This window comes from Lissotriton helveticus, chromosome 3_2 (assembly GCF_964261635.1).
Source record: "Lissotriton helveticus chromosome 3_2, aLisHel1.1, whole genome shotgun sequence".
NCBI lineage: Eukaryota > Metazoa > Chordata > Amphibia > Caudata > Salamandridae > Lissotriton > Lissotriton helveticus.
Genome location: NC_136062.1, coordinates 402,426,671 through 402,448,484, shown reverse-complemented (window position 1 = coordinate 402,448,484; position 21,814 = coordinate 402,426,671). Strand labels below are relative to the sequence as shown.

Sequence of the window (21,814 nt, the reverse complement as noted above, 5' to 3'; positions counted from 1 at the left end):
CATAATTACACTGTGCTCAACGCAACATACACTCCAAATACCACTCAGTGCCACATAATTATACTGCACTCCATGCAACATACACTCCAAATACCACTCAGTGCCACATAGTTACACGCCACATAATTACACTGCACTCAATGCAACATACACTCCAAATACCACTCAGTGCCACATAATTACACACCACACAATTATACTGCACTCAATGCAACATACACTCCAAATACTACTCAGTGTCACATAATTACACGCCCCATAATTCCACTACACTCAATGCAACATACACCCCAAAAACCACTCAGTGCCACATAATTACACGCCACATTATTATATGCTACGAAATTACACTGCGCTCAACGCAACATACACTCCAAATACCACTCAGTGCCACATAATTACACGCCACATAATTAGACTGCACTCAATGCAACATACACTCCAAATACCACTCAGTGCCACATAGTTACACCACATAATTACACTCTATCTATCTATCGCATCATCACAGCATCACTCAGCACCACAACAGCAACACTCAGGGGTACCACAACATCACTATGCACTACGACAGCATCACTGAACGCCACAGCATCACTCGTCGCTACCACATCACTCAGTGCCACCACAGCATCAATCTGTGCAACCATTCAACAACAACTGGTTCAAATATGTTCTCTCAATGTTTCAAGCTATATTACAAATGTCACAAAAATGTTAATATTTCACTTCTGTTCTTGGATTTTGTCACAATAAAATACACTGAACATAATCTTCACAAAAGTTATTTACAAAAGTTTAAGCTATTGCAATTATAAATTACAATAACTTTTATTTAAGAATTAATTATTTAAAAAAATTAAAAGCAATTGTTATTTGTAATATCAATACATCTAAGTCACGTAAATACAACACATATTGCATTACAAATGCTATAGGTGTCACATTTGCGAAAGGGAAAATTATTGGTATTGTACTTGACAAAGCTATTAGTTTCACTATTTTCAAAACCAACACATAAATAAAAAAAGTGTCATTTACAATACCAATAGCTTAAACTTTCCTAATGCGAGATCTATTGCATTGCAAATGCTTGTTTTCTTTGCATTCTGTGTTGATCAGTTTTTCTGCATCCTTACCTTGATTGCCTCCAAGTTGGCCAGAGTACCAGTCAGTATCAAGATCCCCACTCCCGAGGACTGACAACTGAGTGTTGTCCCTGTATATGCAAAACATTACCTCTCTGCAGCCTCCAGGCTGTGTAAAAGTTTCAAATTGTTACTGAAAATCTTGTCTTCGGAAGCTCCCCAGATGGAGACTCCACTGACACTCTGTTCAACCCCACTTAAGATGATAAATTGGTGCAGAAGGACTTTGTTTAAGGGATATGGAGAGAAGTAGGAATATGGAGTTGCTGCAGGTGATTGGTAAATGATTTAGTTAATAATATTAGCAGCCAAGATGTCTAGTAACATTTTCCCCATCCACTATTTATAGTTGCTATTCTTGCATGTCCAATAATACCGGATTTGGATTTTGAAGGCACCTTAAGGTGGAGTACCTCTCCCCATCAAGAGTTTTCTCTTCCACAATATCAGTCAGGTACCATAGGAGCAAATCCTCAAGAATGTCCTTGGAGATGTGTATTAAAGCTGATGATCTGTGAGATCAGCTGGACTCAGTAATAGTGTTTTGAATAAAGGAGTAACCTAGGTGTTTTCTGAGATCTTCTGAATCTTTTCTTCTAAATCAAAGCAGTTGTCGCTTTCTGATTTTATAGGGGAGTGGACCAGGCTGAGCTCTTTTACCAGAGAAATGGAATTACTCTGACATTATATAATGTGAAAGGTCAGTGTGCTCATGTAAACCTATTAAATGGCGCTCCTTTCATTTTTCTTCTCAGATCCAGACAGTGACCAAGAAAGTGGTGGTGCAACCGAAGCCCCCGCCGGAGGAGCCCGCCAACATCACAGAGACTATCTTGGCTTTGGTAAACACAACTGTGAATGAAACAGCAGAGGTCAAGGTGATATTGAAGAAAGGTCTTGAGTTCAAGGATGGAATGAATGTTTTGGGTAAGAAAACTCTCAATTTCTGTTTGTTAACTAACTACTTTATGTTTAGATTTGTTGAATATTTGGGTAGTGCTTCATAACATTATATGCTACATAATTACACTGCGCTCAACGCAACATACACTCCAAATACCACTCAGTGCCACATAATTACATGCCACATAAATACACTGCACTCAATGCAACATACACTCCAAATACCACTCAGTTCCACATAAGTATATGCTACATATTTACACTGCACTCAATGCAACATACACTCCAAATACCACTCAGTGCCACATAATTACACGCCACATAATTAGACTGCACTCAATGCAACATACACTCCAAATACCACTCAGTGCCACATAGTTACACCACATAATTACACTCTATCTATCTATCGCATCACCACAGCATCACTCAGCACCACCAGAGGAGCGGGGTTGAGGGCACAGGGTAAAGGGCTGCAATGGTGCTGACTTAAAGTGGTCTGCAGGTACCCATGCTCCTCTGCATTGTTTACTGGTGACCCTGATCCCTCTGGAAATATTGAAGGCCTGCACTGCACACACTCATTCTTGCTGCTGAGGATTAGTTTACCAAACAAGTACCTCTATCTGGTTGCTAGAAAAAAACATTAATTTAATGTAGCTATTTTTCCAAAGTTGGACTATCCATGAAGGCAGGGTATTGCACATTTCCTGGAAGATGTGAGAAGGGCAGGGCGCTTAACACAGTGGAATCAAGGGGAGAATTTGTCTAATCAAGATTTTTGCCAATTGCCGGGAGGCAACATCCCATCATCCTGTACTTAAGACCTAAGGGAAGGTACAGTGGCTACACACATAGAGGTTGAATTAAAATTACCATTCATTCCAGATTTTTCCTGCCTTATTCTCAACTAACCTATTTTACTCAAATGTTTTTTCCCGTAACACTGTGGTATTTGCTCTGAATTTACATATGAAAAAAAAACAAAGCACGCCCTCTGTGTGTATGTCCATTCCAGCGATGTAGAGTATTTACCAATTACAAGCAGAAGTTCTCTCAGACACTGAATGCATGTACCAACCTGAAACTTCCTCTTAATATTTAATTTAATTAATTTTATTTATCATACCCAGGCTTGTTATTGCACTGTGTTGTATTGTTTTGATATTCGCGTAGCTCGTTCCTAATACAATTAACATTGGCTGAAGGGCTAAATGACGTGTTTCTGAAGTGCTGAAATGCTGTATCAGACATTGCCAAGCAGTAACTCTTTAGAATTTGTGCCGCCTATCTTAGGGGCATATTAGCAAGACCTCGTTAAAATTATCGCCATTTTAGCGGCAGGAAACTGCCGCTAAAACAGCGATAATGGGCTTGCTAATATGCGTTATAGAATTCCAATAAAAGCCCAGGTTAGATGTCCTGTACATCTAACCTGGGATTCTATTGGAAGTCTATAACACATATTAGCAAGCCCATTATCATAGCTTTAGCAGCAGTTTCCTGCCACTAAAATGGCGATAATTTTAATGAGGTTCTTGCTAATATGTACCCTAGTCCCCTATATTACTTTCAGTTTGCCCCATTCAGTCTTGGAAACAATTATTTTAAACATATTATGTGCACAGGGCCGGACTGGTAATCCAAAGCAGCTCTGGCGGCAATTTTGTAAAACCAGGGATCGAGAGGGGGGGTGTAAGTGTGAAGCACTGTTGCATTTGTTACTGGAGCCCGATATTGTAAAATCGGGAACCAGTAACAAAAAAAGGCTCCACTGCCGCAAAACCGGCTCCCACCCTTCCAGCCTCCCTGGAAAACGCCTGATGCTCACTACTGCCAGTCCGGCCCTGTATGTGCACTTAATTATAAAATATCTGTAATTTATTTACTGCAGTTTACTTATTTACTAACTGAATGCCATTCTCATTTGTATGTAATTTTTGCCAAATTCACTACAAACATTTTGATTGTGATATGGACAACAAAGTAAGTATATTGAGGTAAAGCTTATCGCTTCCTTGGGTGGACATCAGTGATGTGCAGAATGTGATTCCAAAAGCTATGTGCAGTCTAGAAGTGCAAATGCTTGTATGTTGACTGTTTGACTTGTCCAATCCAATCCAAAAAATCTTTATTTCGGCCATTGAGACCATAAAAGATACATAAAAAGACATGCAACATTTAAATCAACATTTGATACATGTTATACAAATGGATACAAATTTTGGAAGTAAGAGTTAAATGAGATAAAAATGAATAAGAGAGATACATCACAATTATATTAATTGAGTTTAAAATAACATGATTTAAAAACTTTGCCATAGGGGCTAAAATTTGGTTTAAGACAGTGGCCGGAACTATCATCCTATGTTGGTAAAGCCTTGATCAACTTGGACCTAATACGCCACATGGCGAACAGATATTTAGAGACTGCAAAAACAATGTGAGGAGAGGAATCAGATTTCAATATTCTGTAAGAAGTTGAACAGTTTCTTATTGCCATGTTTCTGCATAAAGGCACCAACCAATACTTCCTTGGAGACCTATAGGTGGAGCAGAAAAACAGGACGTGGATTTCCTCCTCATCACAGGAATTGCAACCAGGGCATAGTTTGTCCCCTCCATTGACTTGTTATTCTTAGGGTGGTCTTCCCCCAACTTTTTTGCTTTTGACCTCCACTGTTGCTGTATCTTAATGTTAGCTTTATGACGCTGAGCACTTTACCACTGCTGATCAGTGCTAAAGTGCATGTGCTTCTTCCCTAAACATGTGTGTAATTGGTGTATACCTGATTGGCATATTTAATTTACTTATGAGTGGTATACCATATACCCAAGGCCTGTAAGTTAACTGGTTAAATGATTGTGCCACCCACAGAAGTAGCCATTCAAACCCATTTCAGGCCTGCCACTGCAGTGCCTGTGTGTGCAGTTTACTGCCACTTCGACTTGGCATTTAAAACTACTTGCTAAGCCCTAAACTACCTTTTCTCTATGTATAGGAGACCCCTAAGGTAGGCCCTAGGTAGCCCTAAATGCAGGGTGCTATGCAAGCAAAAGGTAGGACGTGTACTTTTACGTTCTGCATGTCCTGGTAGTAACAAACAGCCTATTTTGTTTTTCACTACTGTGAGTCCTGCTTCTCTCATAGGTAAACATTGGGACTTCCTTAAAACTCTTTTACGCTGTAATTCCTGGTCAGAGAGGTGTAGAGTTTTGAAGTTTCATATGTTTCCAATTATATTGATAAATCCTACTTACTGGTGCAGTTGGATTTAACTCTACTGTTTTAAGAATGGCACTTTTGAACAGTGGGCATTTCTCTAGACCTACTGCTCTGTGTGTCTCCAATACATGTCTGGGCTGGATGACGGTGTGGAGACAGAATATCGGTGTAAAAATATCAACTTGCACAAATATCGAGGTAAAAATATCGTGGGTCAGAAATATCGTCAGAAAATATATTGTGGTCAAGAAAATTGATTTAAGGTTAAGTAATATCAATGTTCAAAATACCGAAGTGTTTAATATCGTTAACAAAAATATAGTTGTTAAAAATATCGATTTTTATTATTGTTGTGTATTTTAGTATATATTTGATAAGTATGTGTTGTATTGTTTATAAAAGAATTGTTTGTATTTTTATTATAAGTGTTAAAACTTTAGTAGTTATTCATTTTTTTTAATTTGAATTTTGCATTTTTAATACTGTAGCGAGTTGTGGGTTTATAGTGGGAATAGGGTGGAAAGTAAGTTAATGATATTAAATGTATTGATTATTTTTAGTAGTTATTAATTATGAATATTTTACTAACGGGGGTAGAAACATTTTGCATCCATATATCAACTGCTGTTAGGCAGTGATGCAAAATAACGACTATTTGTTAGTCTAGAGCCAAGTTATTATAAAAAAAACTACGTTTAAGGTTTTAAATGCTGCCTATAAGGTTTGGAAAGCCGTGCAAAAATGCTATAGATTCGAGAGGGTTTCCCAATATACCCCGTTCACAGCTACAGCACTCTTGCCCCTATACATTGGGATAGGACCATTGACAGATGGCGGATTAGAGGTATTCAATGCATTGGTGATTTATATGTTAACGGGGTTTGATGTCCTTTGAGATGCTAGCTGAGAAATATCACCTCCCCGTGTAATATATACCAGGTCTGATACAAGATCCATTATGCAGATCTTAGCTGTGGCCGTCGGTATAAAATTTGGATAGCTGAAAGGAAGCTTTGCTTAAAATCAACTTGTCGTAGTACTGCTCATACAAAATTCCCATGCAATCCGGTCGAAACGCTTATTCGGCGTCTAATTAAAGCAAACTAAATTTGCTCCCCGTGGTGTTTGCTATATCCAGCAGGGTTACCACCCTAGTGATATGGTTGGTTGTACACCACTTACGCAGTAGCGGTCTGTGGTGGGAGTGCTGTCGGGCGGTGTCATGGGGTAGGGGAGGGGCAGGGTGGGGGGAAGTAAACTATGGAATACGGGCAAATGCAGGTAGGTAAACAAATAAATAAATAAAATTAAATTCATTGCACACGCTGCTTTGACAAATAAGATTCAGCGCGTGCAACGAAATTCCTTTTATTTATTTTTATGTTTACTTACCTGTATTTGGCCGTGTTCCGTAGTTCAGTGCCCCCCACCAACTTCCCTCCCCCGCCCCATGTCACTGCCTGGCAGCATTCCCACCACCGACTGCTACTGCTCTTAGCTATAAACCAGTGTTGTCGAATTGACACCAATGGAGCTAATACATCAGCCAACCGGGTCGCTAGGATTTTGACATAAATTTTACCATCTGAATTTAATGATGATGTAGGCCGGTAAGAGCCCGGCTCTTCAGACGGTTTATCTTTCTCTTTAAAAACAATTATGCTAGCCTCATCCCTGGTCAAAGGTGCAGCCCCTGCTAGCGCCCGCTGAAAAGTGGCGCGCATATTGGCCTTTAGCTCTCAAAAAAAAAGTTTTAGGAATTTCCAGCGGGAGCTTGTCAGTCCCTGCTGCTTTGCCAGAGGCTAAGCTATTGATTGCTCCTGCCAGCTCCTCCATAGTAATTGGTGCCTCTAACTTTTCTGTATCTAGCAGATCCACTTTTGTACAGTTAAGACTCTGCAGCAGTGTTTCCCTGGCTTGTGTATCATGACACTCCCCAGTATACAATTCCTCATAATAATCATGGAACACATCAAAAATCCCTACGTCAGTATCTATAATATTGCCCGAGAGTCTACCACTGATCTGATTCTTTAAGCCGCCTCCCTTGATCACAGCCTTTGCGCCATATATCGTACACTTACCTCCCCTTATTCATAACTTTGGTTCCTGTTCATAGACGGTTTCCTGGCTATTTCTTTACTCCAGTGTAAATTTATTTTGGCCTTACACCGGACTACCTCTGTCTGTAAAGCGGAGATCTCCTGTCCAGCGTGAATCCCCTGCTATTGTTAGGCTGCCACATAGTTCCTGTAGAGCTGCTAGTATCTGTTTTTGCTTATGCAGCCCAAAGCTAAGAGTTTCATCCTTAGAGCCTGCATTAAAAAAGCATCCCACACAAAGCCAATCCCTGCGGTCTTGCGATGTATGGCCAAAAATTGCTTAATCCACACCTTCATATGTGCCAAATATTCTACATCGAATAGCAACTTCCTATCAAATGAAAATCTACTCTGCCTAATTCCAACCTTGAGCATACGAATATTCAATACTAGGGGTCCATGATTCAATGAAATCTGCGAGTACACCCGAATGTTAGCACCAGACATTAAAAAAACCGATAAAAAAACAATCTAATCTTACTCATTTCTGGTGTAGATGTGAATAAAATGTATACCCAGGATCCGACCCCCTCAAGGCCGCCCATGCATTCACTAAACTGTGATCCCCCAGTAGAGACTGAAGAGCTTAAAAAATTTTAGGCTTCCACCCATTATAAGATTTGCTATCATCCTGCAAAATCTTTGGCTTAAGGTGTATGTTTAAGTCGCCACACATGATCAGCGGGGTGGGCCATATTGCTAGTTCCACATTCAACCCATCTAATTCGGAGGCTTCGTCAAAGTTTGGACCATATATAGAGTTGATTGTGCACTTTGAACTACCAATCATACATTCTGCAATGCCCCACCTCCCTATTTATCTGCCAGTACTCTACTAGTCCCTTGTATATGGTTTTTAGCCAATATCGCTACCCCACGTGTAGTAGTGGATTGCTCTGTGCATACTAATACAGTAAACCCAAGTTCCACCAGTAGTTTTCTTTTGCCCCATGGTATGTGGGATTCTTGGATACATACCAAGTCTAATTTGGAGCAACCGTAATTCAATCGAGACCCGTTGTCTCTTATTATAGTTGTGCAGCCCACATACATTCAGGGAGCAGAACTGAATACCACCATATATACCCTTATCCCCCTTATATTTATACTTGAGAACCATATGTCTAAAATCATTGAATTTCATAGTTTGTTCCAATGCACCATCATGGATTAGTTTTACTAATGCCCCCATCCACCTCACCTCCCCCAACCTTAGCCCCCCTTCCAAACACAGCTTCAGCCGAAGCTGTGACCGATCTCCACCCATCCCCAAATTAGAGGCTTCGAGACACAAGGCCTCCAAGATGGAACGAGCTTCTGCCCCCCCCTGGATTTCCCTGCCCTACCACCTATCGTGCCTGATTAAGCCTTCCCCACATACCTCTACTGTAAACAAGAGAAAAATATCACAAGTTAGCAGTGCAATACATATGAACTCAACAGAGCACACAAAAAATCTACATTGCATCAGACAATAAGTCTTGATCCAATTAACTCTAACACAATTAATCTGTATAAATAATCTAAAATGCTCACCCTTTACATTTGGATTTCTCTTTATTTCTTTTCCTCCCTTCTCCCATTATCCCTTTTTTCTTTTTCCTTCCTCTCTCTCTTTTTTCCCCTTCTCTCTCTTTTTTCCTTTTATTTCTTTTTTTTTTTACATGGAGTGCAAATACTCTTTAGCCGTGGACTCTGCTGTATAGAACCGCATGTGCTCATTATAGATAATCTTAAACTTAGGTGGATGCAGCAAAAAAAGCTTGTGCACCTTTGTTTCGAAATGGAGTGATAAGATTGCGTAATTGCCATCTATTCTCAACAGTGATGGGGCAATAGTCAGGGCGCACAAAAAACTCTGTCCCCTTCCCACTTTTCTTCCGGTCCGGTCGCGCCAAAGCATTAATTGACTCTCTCGCCAGAAAGTTGTTAACTGATATTAAAATCGCCCTCGGTCTGACAGTATTCTGGCCCGGTCTGTTGTGTTGTGTGAATGGAAATCTGTGTGCCCTCTCTCCCGATTCCAATCCCATTGAGTTAGCCCATGGAAAGCCTCAGAAAAGAGTTCAATAACAAATTTCCTAGCATCCAGCCCCTCAGCCCCTTCAGGAATTTCCAACACATGGAGATTATTGCGACGCCGACGTTTTTCCAGGTCGGTGATCTTCCAGAGGGTGTCATCCTTTGCGGTACGCAGAGCTTCCGTTCTGTACCCCTCTGGCGCACTGTTTTCGCGCTATTCTCTGGAGTAACGGGAGAGTCAGTTTCCCCATTCTATAACCTCATTCATCTGCATACTGCTGGACCCCTCACGCCCAATACTAGGAGGGGCAATAGTAATTATTACCCGTTCACTATCGCGCACTTTCCCTACTGTTACACTCTTTGGAGTGGGAATAGTAATTTGTATCCCTCCGCTATCTGGCACTTTCTCTAATGTTGCACTCACTGGAGTGGGAATTGTCATTTTTACCCTTCCGCTATTCAGCACTTTTCCTACTGTTGCACTCACAGGAGTGGGAATAGTAATTTTGACCCCTTCACTATCCATCACTTACCCTACTGTTGCACTCACTGAAGTGCGAATAGTCATTTTTACCCCTTCACTATCCAATGTTTCCCTTCTTTTGTATTTATTGTACTGCAAAATGTAATTTAATTTTTTTAAATAATTATATGTTTAAATTATTATATAATGATTTTTTATTTTAAAATATTGATATATATTTATATTTTACTTTTATATATAATTTTAAAGTTTACAAATTAAATAAAGATAATAGTTAAATATTTGTATTTATATAAATTATTATGTTTGAGTGTATTTTTTTTATTTAGTTTATTTGTTATATATTTTTTAATGTATATTACATTTAATTTAGTTTGTTAACAATAATTTTATTATTGAATATATTTAATATATTTTATTTAATATATTTTTTTAATTCGATATTTTTTACATCAATATTTTTTACTTTGATATTTTTGATTCACTATTTTTTTACTTACCTCTTTAAGTGTAGGGAGTTTATATTTTTGTATTCTATATTTTTACTTCGTTATTTAGAACATCAATGTTTGTTACATCGATATTCTATCACTGAACCCTGGATGACAACTATACTTTGTGCATTCCCTTGAGAAGGCACAAGCACAGGAGGGCTAGGTGTGTCTCGGTACCCATCTACAGACATGCCTTCTGATGGCCCTGCCTGGGATAATGGAAGGGAGGGGATAATACTTCACTTGAATAGGTAGTGTCCTATCCTGACATAAAGGGTTGATTTACCACCCATAGATAACCTGGCAGTCAGGTCTAGGCTGAAAGGGGTACCTGTTCAGAGAGCTTCTTTGAAGACACCCCCAAGACACCACCAAACTCCAGAAAAGACTCCAGCACATTCAGAACGCCTCAGCACGTCTCATCCTGGACATCCCTCACCGCAGCCACATCTCTGCCCACCTGAGGAACCTGCACTGGCTCCCCGTCAACAAGAGGATCACGTTCAGACTCCTCAGCCACGCACACAAGGCTCTCCACGACACGGGCCCGAAGTACTTCAACAGCCGCCTCACTTTCTACACACCCACCCGCCAGCTCCGATCCGCCAGCCTCGCCCTCGCCTCCGTCCCACGCTTTCGGAAATCCACCATCGGAGGTGGATCCTTCTCTTACCTGGCAGCCAAGACATGGAACTCCCTCCCCACTCACCTACGGCTGACCCTGGACCATCTCTCCTTCAGGAAACAACTCAAGACCTGGCTGTTCGAGCAGTAGCGACACCCCCCCCCCCCCCCTTAGCGCCTTGAGACCCTACGGGTGAGTAGTGCGCTATACAAATTTTATGATTGATTGATTGATCGAAAGCCATTTTGGTAATAGGTAGTGGGTCTCTTACCATATCAAAACATAGACACTTTTTAGATCTGGAACAGAAGCTCTACCAGAAGAGCTACAGTGCAGCTTAAAGGACTCAACTGGACAGCAAATCCGGAAGGCCTGCTTTTCTGTTACTAGCCCTCCTGCCTGCTGCCCTCTGACTCTGCTGGAAGGAGAGCTGGACTCTGCCTTATCGCAAATGTTCTCCAAGGGCTTGCTGGCTTTCCTCCTGTTTTGCTGAACTTGCTTGGGATACAAAAGACTACTTAATCATCACCTACAGCTCCTGGTCTCCTCTTCATTCACTGATGACCCTCAAGAGTGGCCTCTGCAGTCCCGGCCCATGAAAGTGGTTTTTGGACCCTTGAAATCAAGGTTTTGGGCACTTTGCGAAAGAGTCTATTCACTCTGGAACTGTACCGCTTACACTAAGGATCAGCGTGAGCTGCTGTTGCATCATCTTATCACACAGCAAGCATAGCTGCCCGTGACCATGAGGCCCGTCTGTTGGTCGCGATGCTAGCCTGACTCTTTGTGCCCGCAGGATCATCACTACCAATGAACTACTTGCTCCCAGTGACTGTCTCCCCTGCAAATGGGGCTCTTGGCTCAACTTCATAAGGTAATACTTCAGCGGTACCGGTTTGGAACTGTGTCCGACACACGCTCCATCACTGTCAGCATGAACTTTGGATTTACCCCGGTCTAGCGTGCCCTGAAGTAACCTCTTAGCGCTATTGACTTCTAAGCACTGTTTTTTACTTATTCTTTAAAAATTCATAACTCTGCTTCTACTTATTGGATTTTTGTCATTTTTATCTTGTTTTACTCATAAAAATATGATCCATATTTTTAACGCTGTGTGTAATATTTTTGTGGTGTATTCATTGTGTTGCTAGGGGTATGTGTTTCACAAATACTTTATACATTGACTCTTTAAATTAGCCTGATTGCTCTGTGCTAAGCCATCAGAGGGTGAGCACAGGCTATCTTTTAGTGTGTATCTTGCTTACCCTGCCTAGAGTGGTGGTTCCTGACTGGCCTGGGTGCATACCTATGCCACCAGGAATTCCGGTGCAAACATTGACATATATCACAATCTCACTCTTCACAATGCAAAACAACTAGGATATATGGTCTACAAGTCCAGCAGTTTCATAGTAGCCCTGACATTGACATTTCTATCGTTTGTATTACCCACTGGATTTTTGGTTGCATGTGTGTGTGTTATTGTGTCTGATTGGGTCTTGTATCTATGTACAAATGGGTAATCATGTTTAACTACCTTTTTACCGGTTTGTGCCTGTTTCTGTGTGCATGGTGCTTGACTGGACAATCAATGCCAATGGAGGAGCTGTGATTGGCATCTGGTGGCACTCACTAATCTAATGGTGACTAAGCCACAGAGCTGCTACTTCCTGGTAGAATTGTGTAATGATAATGCAAAAGCTCACAGGGTATGAGGAAAGATGACTGCAACTATCCCTTAATTGGGTTAAAGTTATATATTCAGGTGCCAGGGACCAGAGACACAATACCTTTACGTCCCCTATGGAACACTACACAAAACAATGATTTACACAAAATGATCCGGCACCCCAATTCTGCCTGTTTAGCATTGTGAAAAGTGAGATTGTGATATATGTCAATATTTGGACCACTAAACACATTTTCAGATATAGCTCAGCAGGTCGTTGTGTCATTTCTTTATTCAATGTTCTGTTCTTTCTTCAAAATGTATTGACACGGAGTAGCCAATGCGTTTCGTCCTTACGTACTTCTTCAGGGCTACAAACAAATACACATAAACATGATTTTTAGAAATTGTGTACAAAACCTGTCCTATACACACTATATATACAGATACAAACATTGAAAATATATACAATTAAACACAATTTTACAAAAGACCTATAAAAACAGTAAACTCTGTTCAACACGTAAGGAATATCTGCGGATTTGATTATTTATACATAAGTATCTTTAAATTTCAAAGGTGGACAGATAGATAAGCTGCAGGGAACAAAGTAAGTTCCACGAATATCTAGAAAACATGACCTGCTGATTCAAAAAGAGAGTCAAAGTTACTTTTTCAGATTTTAAACAAACCGGAAGAGGGGAGGGTCTTAGGTTAGATTGAGTCATTCTGTACTCACTACATTCCTGATTCACATGTCTTGTCGTGCAAAATGGAAAACACACTTTTAATAGTGACCTTACCAATTTAATGTGTAACATCAAAAGGTATCCTGGGAGACTCCTTCTTACATTATATGATGAAGGATTTACCGTAAAAAATGTAATGATCTGAAAGAACCATTATGCCTGGGATTGGCTATGTATATACCCTTACCCAAATTATTCTTGCTATATACTTGTACAGTCTCTACTTGGCATTTCTTTCATACGATAAGTGGTCGTAGAAAATGCAACACTTAGAATGTTTTCAATAACTCCCTGAATGGCAAACACCAGAAGCTAAATTGTATCAAAATATTGAAGCCACCACTAAGGATTATAATTGACATGAGTATTTATCTAAGTACACATACCTCATTAGGAACGATGTGACAATTAAATCCACTGCGCTATAGTGGTGAGCTCCAAAACATTGTCCATCGTACTGGTATAATATTTATACCTATCCAGATCTATAACAATAATGACAAGGAAAACCATGAGTAATCATTCTACAACGGCTATTGGGTGAGCTTAATAAAGAAGACATCACTGACTTCATCACCCCACACGCCCTCCACTCGGAAGAATACATTTTACTGGGAGACCTCAATTTCCATCTGGAAAAGAGCAGCGACAGTAACACTACCACCCTTCTGGACAATCTCGCCAATCTTGGACTCAAACAACTTGTCAACACCCCCACACATTACGCAGGACACACACTCGACCCTATCTTCACTTCCAGCAAGCATATTTCCTTCACTCACACCACACCCCTCCACTGGACGGACCACAGCTGCGTCCACTTCGCTTACAACAAGACCACGACCCACAACCACCCTCAACCAACTTTGCAAAGAAATTGGAACAAAATCACCATCGACCAGATCTCCTCATCGCTTCTTCAAAAAACCCCTGCCAATTCAACGAACCCTAACCAAGCCGCTATCAACCTCACACAATGGCTAACCCAAACCGCCGACAAACTAGCACCCCTAAAAAAACATCAAATCAAGCAAGGAAGCAAGAACGTACCCTGGTTTAACGATGATCTTAAGAAATCCAAGAAGCTCTGTCGCTCCCTTGAGAAAACTTGGAAAAAAGACCCAAACACTACCACCCTAGCCGCCTTCAAAAACGCCACCCGCAAACACCACCAACTAATCCGGACAGCCAAGAAATCAGCACTCAAAGACCGACTAGACAACAACACTCGCAACAGCAAGGAACTTTTCAACATCATCAAAGAATTCACCAACCCTACCGCCAGCTCCAACGACATCACCCCCTCTCAAGTCCTCTGCGACTCCCTCGCCTCATTCTTCCATGACAAAATCGCTGATATTCATAACAGCTTTGACAACCAACCCGTAAACCGGTCCACCCCTCTCACCTCCGAACCTGTGCCTCTTCCGAATAACCTTTTTGACTGGAACCCAATCACCACAGAAGACACCATTCACCTGATGAACTCCATCCATTCAGGCTCCCCTACAGACCCATGTCCCCATCACATCTTCAAAAAAGCAAACTCCATTATCGCACCCCATCTCCGAGACGTCATCAACTGCTCCCTCAACTCTGCCACATTCCCAGAAAGCTGGAAACACGCCGAACTCAGCGCCCTTCTGAAGAAACCCACAGCTGACCCCACCGAACTCAAAAACTACCGCCCCATCTCGCTCCTCCCATTCCCTGCCAAAGTCATTGAGAAAGCCATCAACAATCAACTCGCCGCCTTCCTCGAAACCAACAAATCACTCGACTCCTCACAGTCTGGCTTCCGAGCCAAACACAGCACCGAGACCGCCCTCATCGCAGCAACAGACGACATCCGAACTGTACTGGACAACGGAGACACAGTCGCCCTCATCCTCCTTGACCTCTCTGCAGCCTTCGACACAGTCTGCCATAGCACCCTGATACAACGCCCCAGAAACATCGAAATTCAAGGAAATGCATTGGACTGGATTATCTTGTTCCTCGCTGGTAGAACTCAGAGAGTCCGCCTCCCCCCTTTTAGGTCAGAGGCCTCCGAAGTCATCTGCGGCGTCCCGCAAGGATCATCACTCAGCCCCACCCTATTCAACGTTTACATGAGCCCCCTCGCAACCATCGCACGTCAACACAACCTCAACATCATCTCCTACGCTGATGACACTCAGCTGATCCTCTAACTCACCAAAGACCCAGACACCGCCAAAACCAACCTACATGAAGGGATGAAAGAAGTAGCCGAATGGATGAAGCACAGCCGTCTGAAACTGAACTCGGACAAAACGGAAGTCCTCATCTTAGGTACATCCCCTTCCGCCTGGGATGACTCTTGGTGGCCAACGGCCCTAGGAAAAGCCCCCATACCGACTGACCACGCACGGAACCTGGGCATCATCCTGGACTCCTCACTCTCGATGACCAGACAAGTCAATGCCGTCTCATCATCATGCTTCAACATCCTACGCATGCTCAAAAAAACATTTCGCTGGATCCCCACCGAAACAAGAAAAACGGTCACCCACGCACTGATTACTAGCCGTCTAGACTACGGAAACACCCTTTACGCCGGTACCACCGCAAAACTGCAGAAAAAACTCCAACGCATCCAAAATGCTTCAGCCAGACTCATACTAGACATCCCTCGCAAAGACCACATCTCCGGTCACCTGAAAGACCTGCACTGGCTCCCCGTCAACAAAAGGATAACGTTCCGTCTCCTCACCCACGCACACAAAGCCCTCTACAAACTTGGACCGGATTGCCTCAACACGCGCCTTTACTTTTACACCCCCACCCGCCAGCTGCGGTCGTCCAACCAAGCCCTCGCCACCGTCCCGCGCATCCACAAAACCACCATGGGGGGAAGATCCTTCTCCTACTTAGCGGCTAAAACCTGGAATTCCCTTCCCACCCACCTCCGCCTCACTCAAAACCACCTAGCCTTCAGAAAACAGCTAAAAAGCTGGATATTCGATAAGTAAACCTCCCCCCTTCCTGAAGCGCCTTGAGACCCTCTGGGTATGTAGTGCGCTATATAAATTTTGACTTGACTTGACTTGAATAAAGAGTAATCAATAATCGACACCATCTATTACGATGGGCATGATATCAATAAAGATGAGGCTAATGTCAACAAAAGTGTGTGTATGAACCAGACGATTACACAACTATCTTATACACCTGGCTGCCCTTATTCACATTCCTTATCAGATAATGCTGCTTTGTCACTGAAATATGTGACTCAAGAGAATTCTCACTACCATATCTAATTATGCGTGATATTAAGATTAACTATGTTCGCAATCCTAATAAAAGTGCAAAACAGGGCAATCGATTTAGGCAAATCACAGTAAATATCCGCCGCCATATTGGAACAACCAATACACCATGATGCCCTTTAAATCTCCAAAGTCAAAGTGTATTGTGACTATTGCTTTTAATAATAAAATTTCAAAATGACCAATAATTTTTTTCCCCTAAACTTATAGACATTAAAACTACAGCGAAGTTATGCTAAATTGTTGGTCAAAGTAAAGTGCCACCATTAAAGCCCCCTAACAAGTGACAGAGCCTCTAAGTAGTCCTAATCCACACCCCAAGCACTGACTTGTAATGTAATACCATTTCGGTCCCAGGCTAGCAACGTCTCAGACGGATTCCACATGCAAATAACCTGCACGAGAACCGGCATTTAAATAGCCCGCCCGCGGTCGAACCTGATAACAATTGTGCGTAGAGCTCATGTATTTTAAGAGAAATATCTCAGCCATCCTTTAATGGCAAGAATTATCGAGTATGACAACAGAGCTAAGTATATCACTCCCATAATTCCAGTAATTACCAGCATTTAAGATTTATTCTTAATAGTCTGTAAAAAATGCTGACTATTTGTATCTAAATTATATTTTAAAATTTCCGATCTCTCTGTGGTAGTAGCGATAAAAATGATGGTGGCCATCTTTGGCTGGGCTAAGCACTGTGTCTGCCCACTAGTTTGAAACACCTGCATGCCGATAACCCAAAATGTCAAGACCGCAGTCACAAATACAAATTTCTAATTTCCTGTTTATAATTTCACACACAACCTCATATAGATGCCTACATTTATAATGTCTTGCCCCAATTTCACCCATACAAGTAACGAGAAAATTGGCGGCCATATTCAATTGGGCCCAACGTAACATATGCTTAAATTTAGTGACTACAAAACATCACTAAATCACCGCGGAATGGTTATGATCCGTAAAGTGATTCCTCCAATTTTTTGAAAGGTCTCCATAATACGATCTGTGTTAAGCCCTATAATGTACGGCATGAATTGTACATGATCAAAATTCCAGGAAGAGAGAACCCTATTTAAAGCTATAGTTGGGCGAACAGTTCTAAAAAGGTCCAAATAACAGTCATGTTTAAAGAACTGACAGGCGTTTATATGCACAAGTCCATACCACCGCCTTAACACCAGTCTATTCCATAACTAGTCACAAAATATTTTTATGGCACCAACCTTATATTAATAGCAGTCCTCAGAATGATATCTGCGAAGGAGGACATATATGTATGAAGGTTCTCCCAGGGTGAATCACAGCAACATTACATTAAATTAAAATGCAATACATTGGATCAGAAACATTTATTAGAAGCATTGTGTTCTTCAAAAATGCTCACTTCAAAAAAATGAAAAGGTATCATTACAGATTACACTGCACAGCTGATGATTCATAAAAAATGTTCCTCATACTTTCTTTTTTCACAGAAAATGGTGCATCTCATTGTTAATGTTTAAACCCATGGCAATAGCTCTGAGACGTCAGATCCAACTGTCGTAACATTCTCACTCTGCTGCCAACCCTCTCTGGAGCCTTTATGCGATCAATCGCATGAAACCATATTTTTTGCCTATCAGGATGCATTTCATGAATGTGGTTGGAAACTGGGTACCTATTATTCTTGTTTCTTATGGCCCTAACATGCTCTTGGATGGCAGTTTTGAGGTTACGGATACTGCTACCCACATATACTTTGTCACATTTGCATCCAATAACATATACGGTGAACATAGTATTGCAATTCATAAAGGTGTTGATTCTGAAACTTCTTTCCGTATTGTATTGGAATTTTGGAATTTTTGTATTTTGTGTTTTGCAAACTGACACACTCTACATGACCCACACGTAAAAAATACCACTGGTTTCTTTTGTAGCCATGTAGTTACATCCTGTTTCTCATTCTTAACATAGCTGGGGCCGGGCATATGTTTTTAAGTTATGCCCCTCTTATGAACCACTTTAGGTCTATCAGAGATGGTGCTAGCTGGTAGCAGTGCTGATGTAAATAAGTGCCAGTTTCTTCGTAAAATGTTGTAGATGTGGTGAGTATGGACATTATATTGGGTTATAAACACAACATTTTCATTTTCATTTCTTCCTTCAGCTTTCGATTTTTGGACTACCGTATTTAGTCTGTTCGTTTTCATAATTCTATTCTCTGCCTTTTGAAGGCATTTCTGAGAGTAACCTCTGCGTTTAAAGTTCCTCTTTATTGTCCCTATGTTAGCCTGAAATGTGTTATCCTGGCTACAATTTTGTCTAGCGCGAACCATTTTGCCATATGGAATGGCATGGAATGGCATTTATGGTTGCACTACGGAGAACTTTCAGCGTGTAACACGCTATTGCATGAGGTTTGTTTTTAAAAAATGTCATTTTGTATCTTGTTATCCTGAACATACAATCTGAGGTCCAGCAGTAGTCTCTTGAGTATTTGGAAGTCAGCCTCACATTGAAGGTGTTTGTATTGAGATAGGACAAGTAAGATAGCAGCTCTTCCTCTTCACTATTCCAAATAAGTAGTACATCATCAATATATCTTGTATAAAAGATGATGTTGTCACTCCATCTCCTCGAACCTGGTCCCTAGCCATGCTCCATCTCATACAAATCCATGAACAGGTTTGCATAAGTTGCAGCAAACCTGGATCCCATGGCTGTTCACTGTTTTTGTAGGAACCATGTTCCATCATGTAAAAAGACATTCATATTTAGTATCATATGCGACATCTCCAGAAGCATCATGGTATGCTCAAGATGTTTAGCCTCTCTTTTGTAAAGGAAAAGTTTGAGTGCTTCCAAACCATGGTCTGTGTGAATGCACTTATATAAACTTTCTACGTTCACTGTCACGAACTTAAGGTCTTTGCTGTCCCAAACAAAATCCTCAAGCTTGCAAAGCACATCTCTACTGTCTTTAAGATATGCCAGTAAGTTCTTAACTAATGATTGTAAAAACCCATCAACATATTCGGAGAGATGCTCAGTTAGGCTGCCGTTGCCAGAAATGATGGGCCTTCCTGGTGGAAATACTGCCCCTTTATGAATTTTGGGGAGTATGTATATACATGGGTATCTACTATCATGTGCCTGTAAATAGTGATAGGCTTGTTGAGAAATAAGTCCTGACTCATGCCAATCCTGTAAGCAGGCATTGATCTTCCTTTTAATGTTTGATATAGGATGTTCTTTCAGTTGTTCATAACAAATGTTATTTTGAAGTTGTCTATCTATCACCCCCATATAGTACTTGAGGTACATAAGATGAGGACTATGTGCCCCTCCTTGTCTGCTTAGTGGATAACTAGCAGGGGATCATCCTATAATGTTTTTAGAAGGGCAATTTCTTCCCTAGTGAGATTATACTGCTGTTGGCAATGAGAATGTTCCCATGTTTATCCTCTAGTTGGTGAAGCTGTAATGTAACTTTCTCTACAAATTCATCTAGATGTGGATTTTGAGATCCCAAAGGTATAAAGTGAGCCGTGTTACGCAAGCCACTATCAATACTAGTGTCCTCACTTATATTCAATAACTCTGCCATCTGATGTATATCTACATCAAGATCATCCTCATCTAGAGTCGCCAACTAGTGAACATTATCTAGTGCAGCAATTGTTAAACCTGAAGTATTTGCATTATTCACAAAAGTACCACTACGAACAGATGGATGTTCTGAAAAATATTTTTTTAATGGCAGTTTTCGCAAGAATCTGAAAACATCAGTGTGCATTTCTACAAAGTTACAGTTCTTTGTCATGCATAAATACAGTCCTTTTTGTAGAACAGATAATTCATTAGCAATGAAGGATTTGGAAGATAGCTTCACAACACTAAATTCATTAGTAATCAATCACTCTGTTCCCATGTCCTGAACTATTTCATCTAAAGGTGACTTACTTCCTTATCTGAGTCAGTTTGCTTTGTTGTCTTGTTTGCACCCTTGTTCTTACATTTCTTCCCTCCCCACCTTGTTCTATATTGGATTTCTTTTTTTGTTCCCCTGCCTGTATCGCTGGACTTCTTGTCAAAAAAGAGAGGTCGGGGGTGCATTCTCACTATTACTAGTTCCCTCCCCTGGATCACTTTCTACAGAGGATAGTAAAGTGCTGCTGGAGGATACGCTAGCAGATTTTTTCTATATCTTTGGGCACAGCTACAGGTCTTGGTGCAATGTCGTCATATTTTTGGGAAAAGGTAAAGATCCTACCTCGTTCATAATCTGCTTTATATCTCAGTATCTTTTTTTGTTTTTTTATCTTTGAGATAGATTTGATAAAAGTTTAGCTCTTTTTTCAAAATCTCAAAGTTATTTTCGGTGGCTTCCATAAGTTTCATCTATCGAATTTCTTTCTCCAAATTCACAATGTTCTCTCAAACCTTTTTGACTTTTCTCTCTGCATTGGTAATTAAGATGCAAATCATTCTGAAGGAGGAGTCATAAAGACCTTCCTCCCATTCCTCCAATAAATCACTCTCCAGATATTCATAATTAGGGAAGATCAGTATTCTTAGACCACGGGGTATTTTTTTATTTTCCTCATTTTTTTTCTATGTGGCCCCGTCTCACCATTTTCCACGTTCTACTTTCCTCAGTCTCTCCAGACGGATGAATTTTTATTTCAGACCCTCACTCTTTTGATTATTCTTCTTCTCACTCTCAGTTGCTGAGCCTTTCTTATTCCTAAACAGCTCCCCCAACATTTCTGCACGATTATCTTCAAATTCTATGTTCAGTGATATAGGCCCTAGGGAGTGCAAGTCTACCCAAATCAGGAAATGATAATGCAAAGGCTCACAGGGTATGGAGTAAAGATGACTGCAACTATCCCTTAATAGGGTTACAGTTATATATTCAGGTGCCAGGGACCAGAGATGCAATTCCCTAACGTCCCCTATGGAACACTCCACAAACCAATGTTTTACACACAATGATCCGGCACCCCACTCAGTACACTTATAACAAACACATTTTCAGAAATAGCTCAGCAGGTCATTGTGTAACTTCTTTATTCAATGTTCTTTTCTTTCTTTAAAATTTATGACAC

General features: G+C 40.9%; 1 protein-coding gene across 2 annotated transcripts in view; it reads left to right on the top strand.

The window, feature by feature from the left end:
- The window catches only part of SLC1A2 (solute carrier family 1 member 2), a 140,213-nt gene that overhangs the window by 58,961 nt on the left and 59,438 nt on the right, over nucleotides 1-21,814 (top strand). For both annotated transcript variants that reach the window (XM_078684677.1, XM_078684676.1), the window contains exon 4: nucleotides 1,904-2,075. In XM_078684677.1, the coding sequence (XP_078540803.1) occupies nucleotides 1,904-2,075 (172 nt within the window). The remainder of the gene's footprint in view (nucleotides 1-1,903; nucleotides 2,076-21,814) is intronic.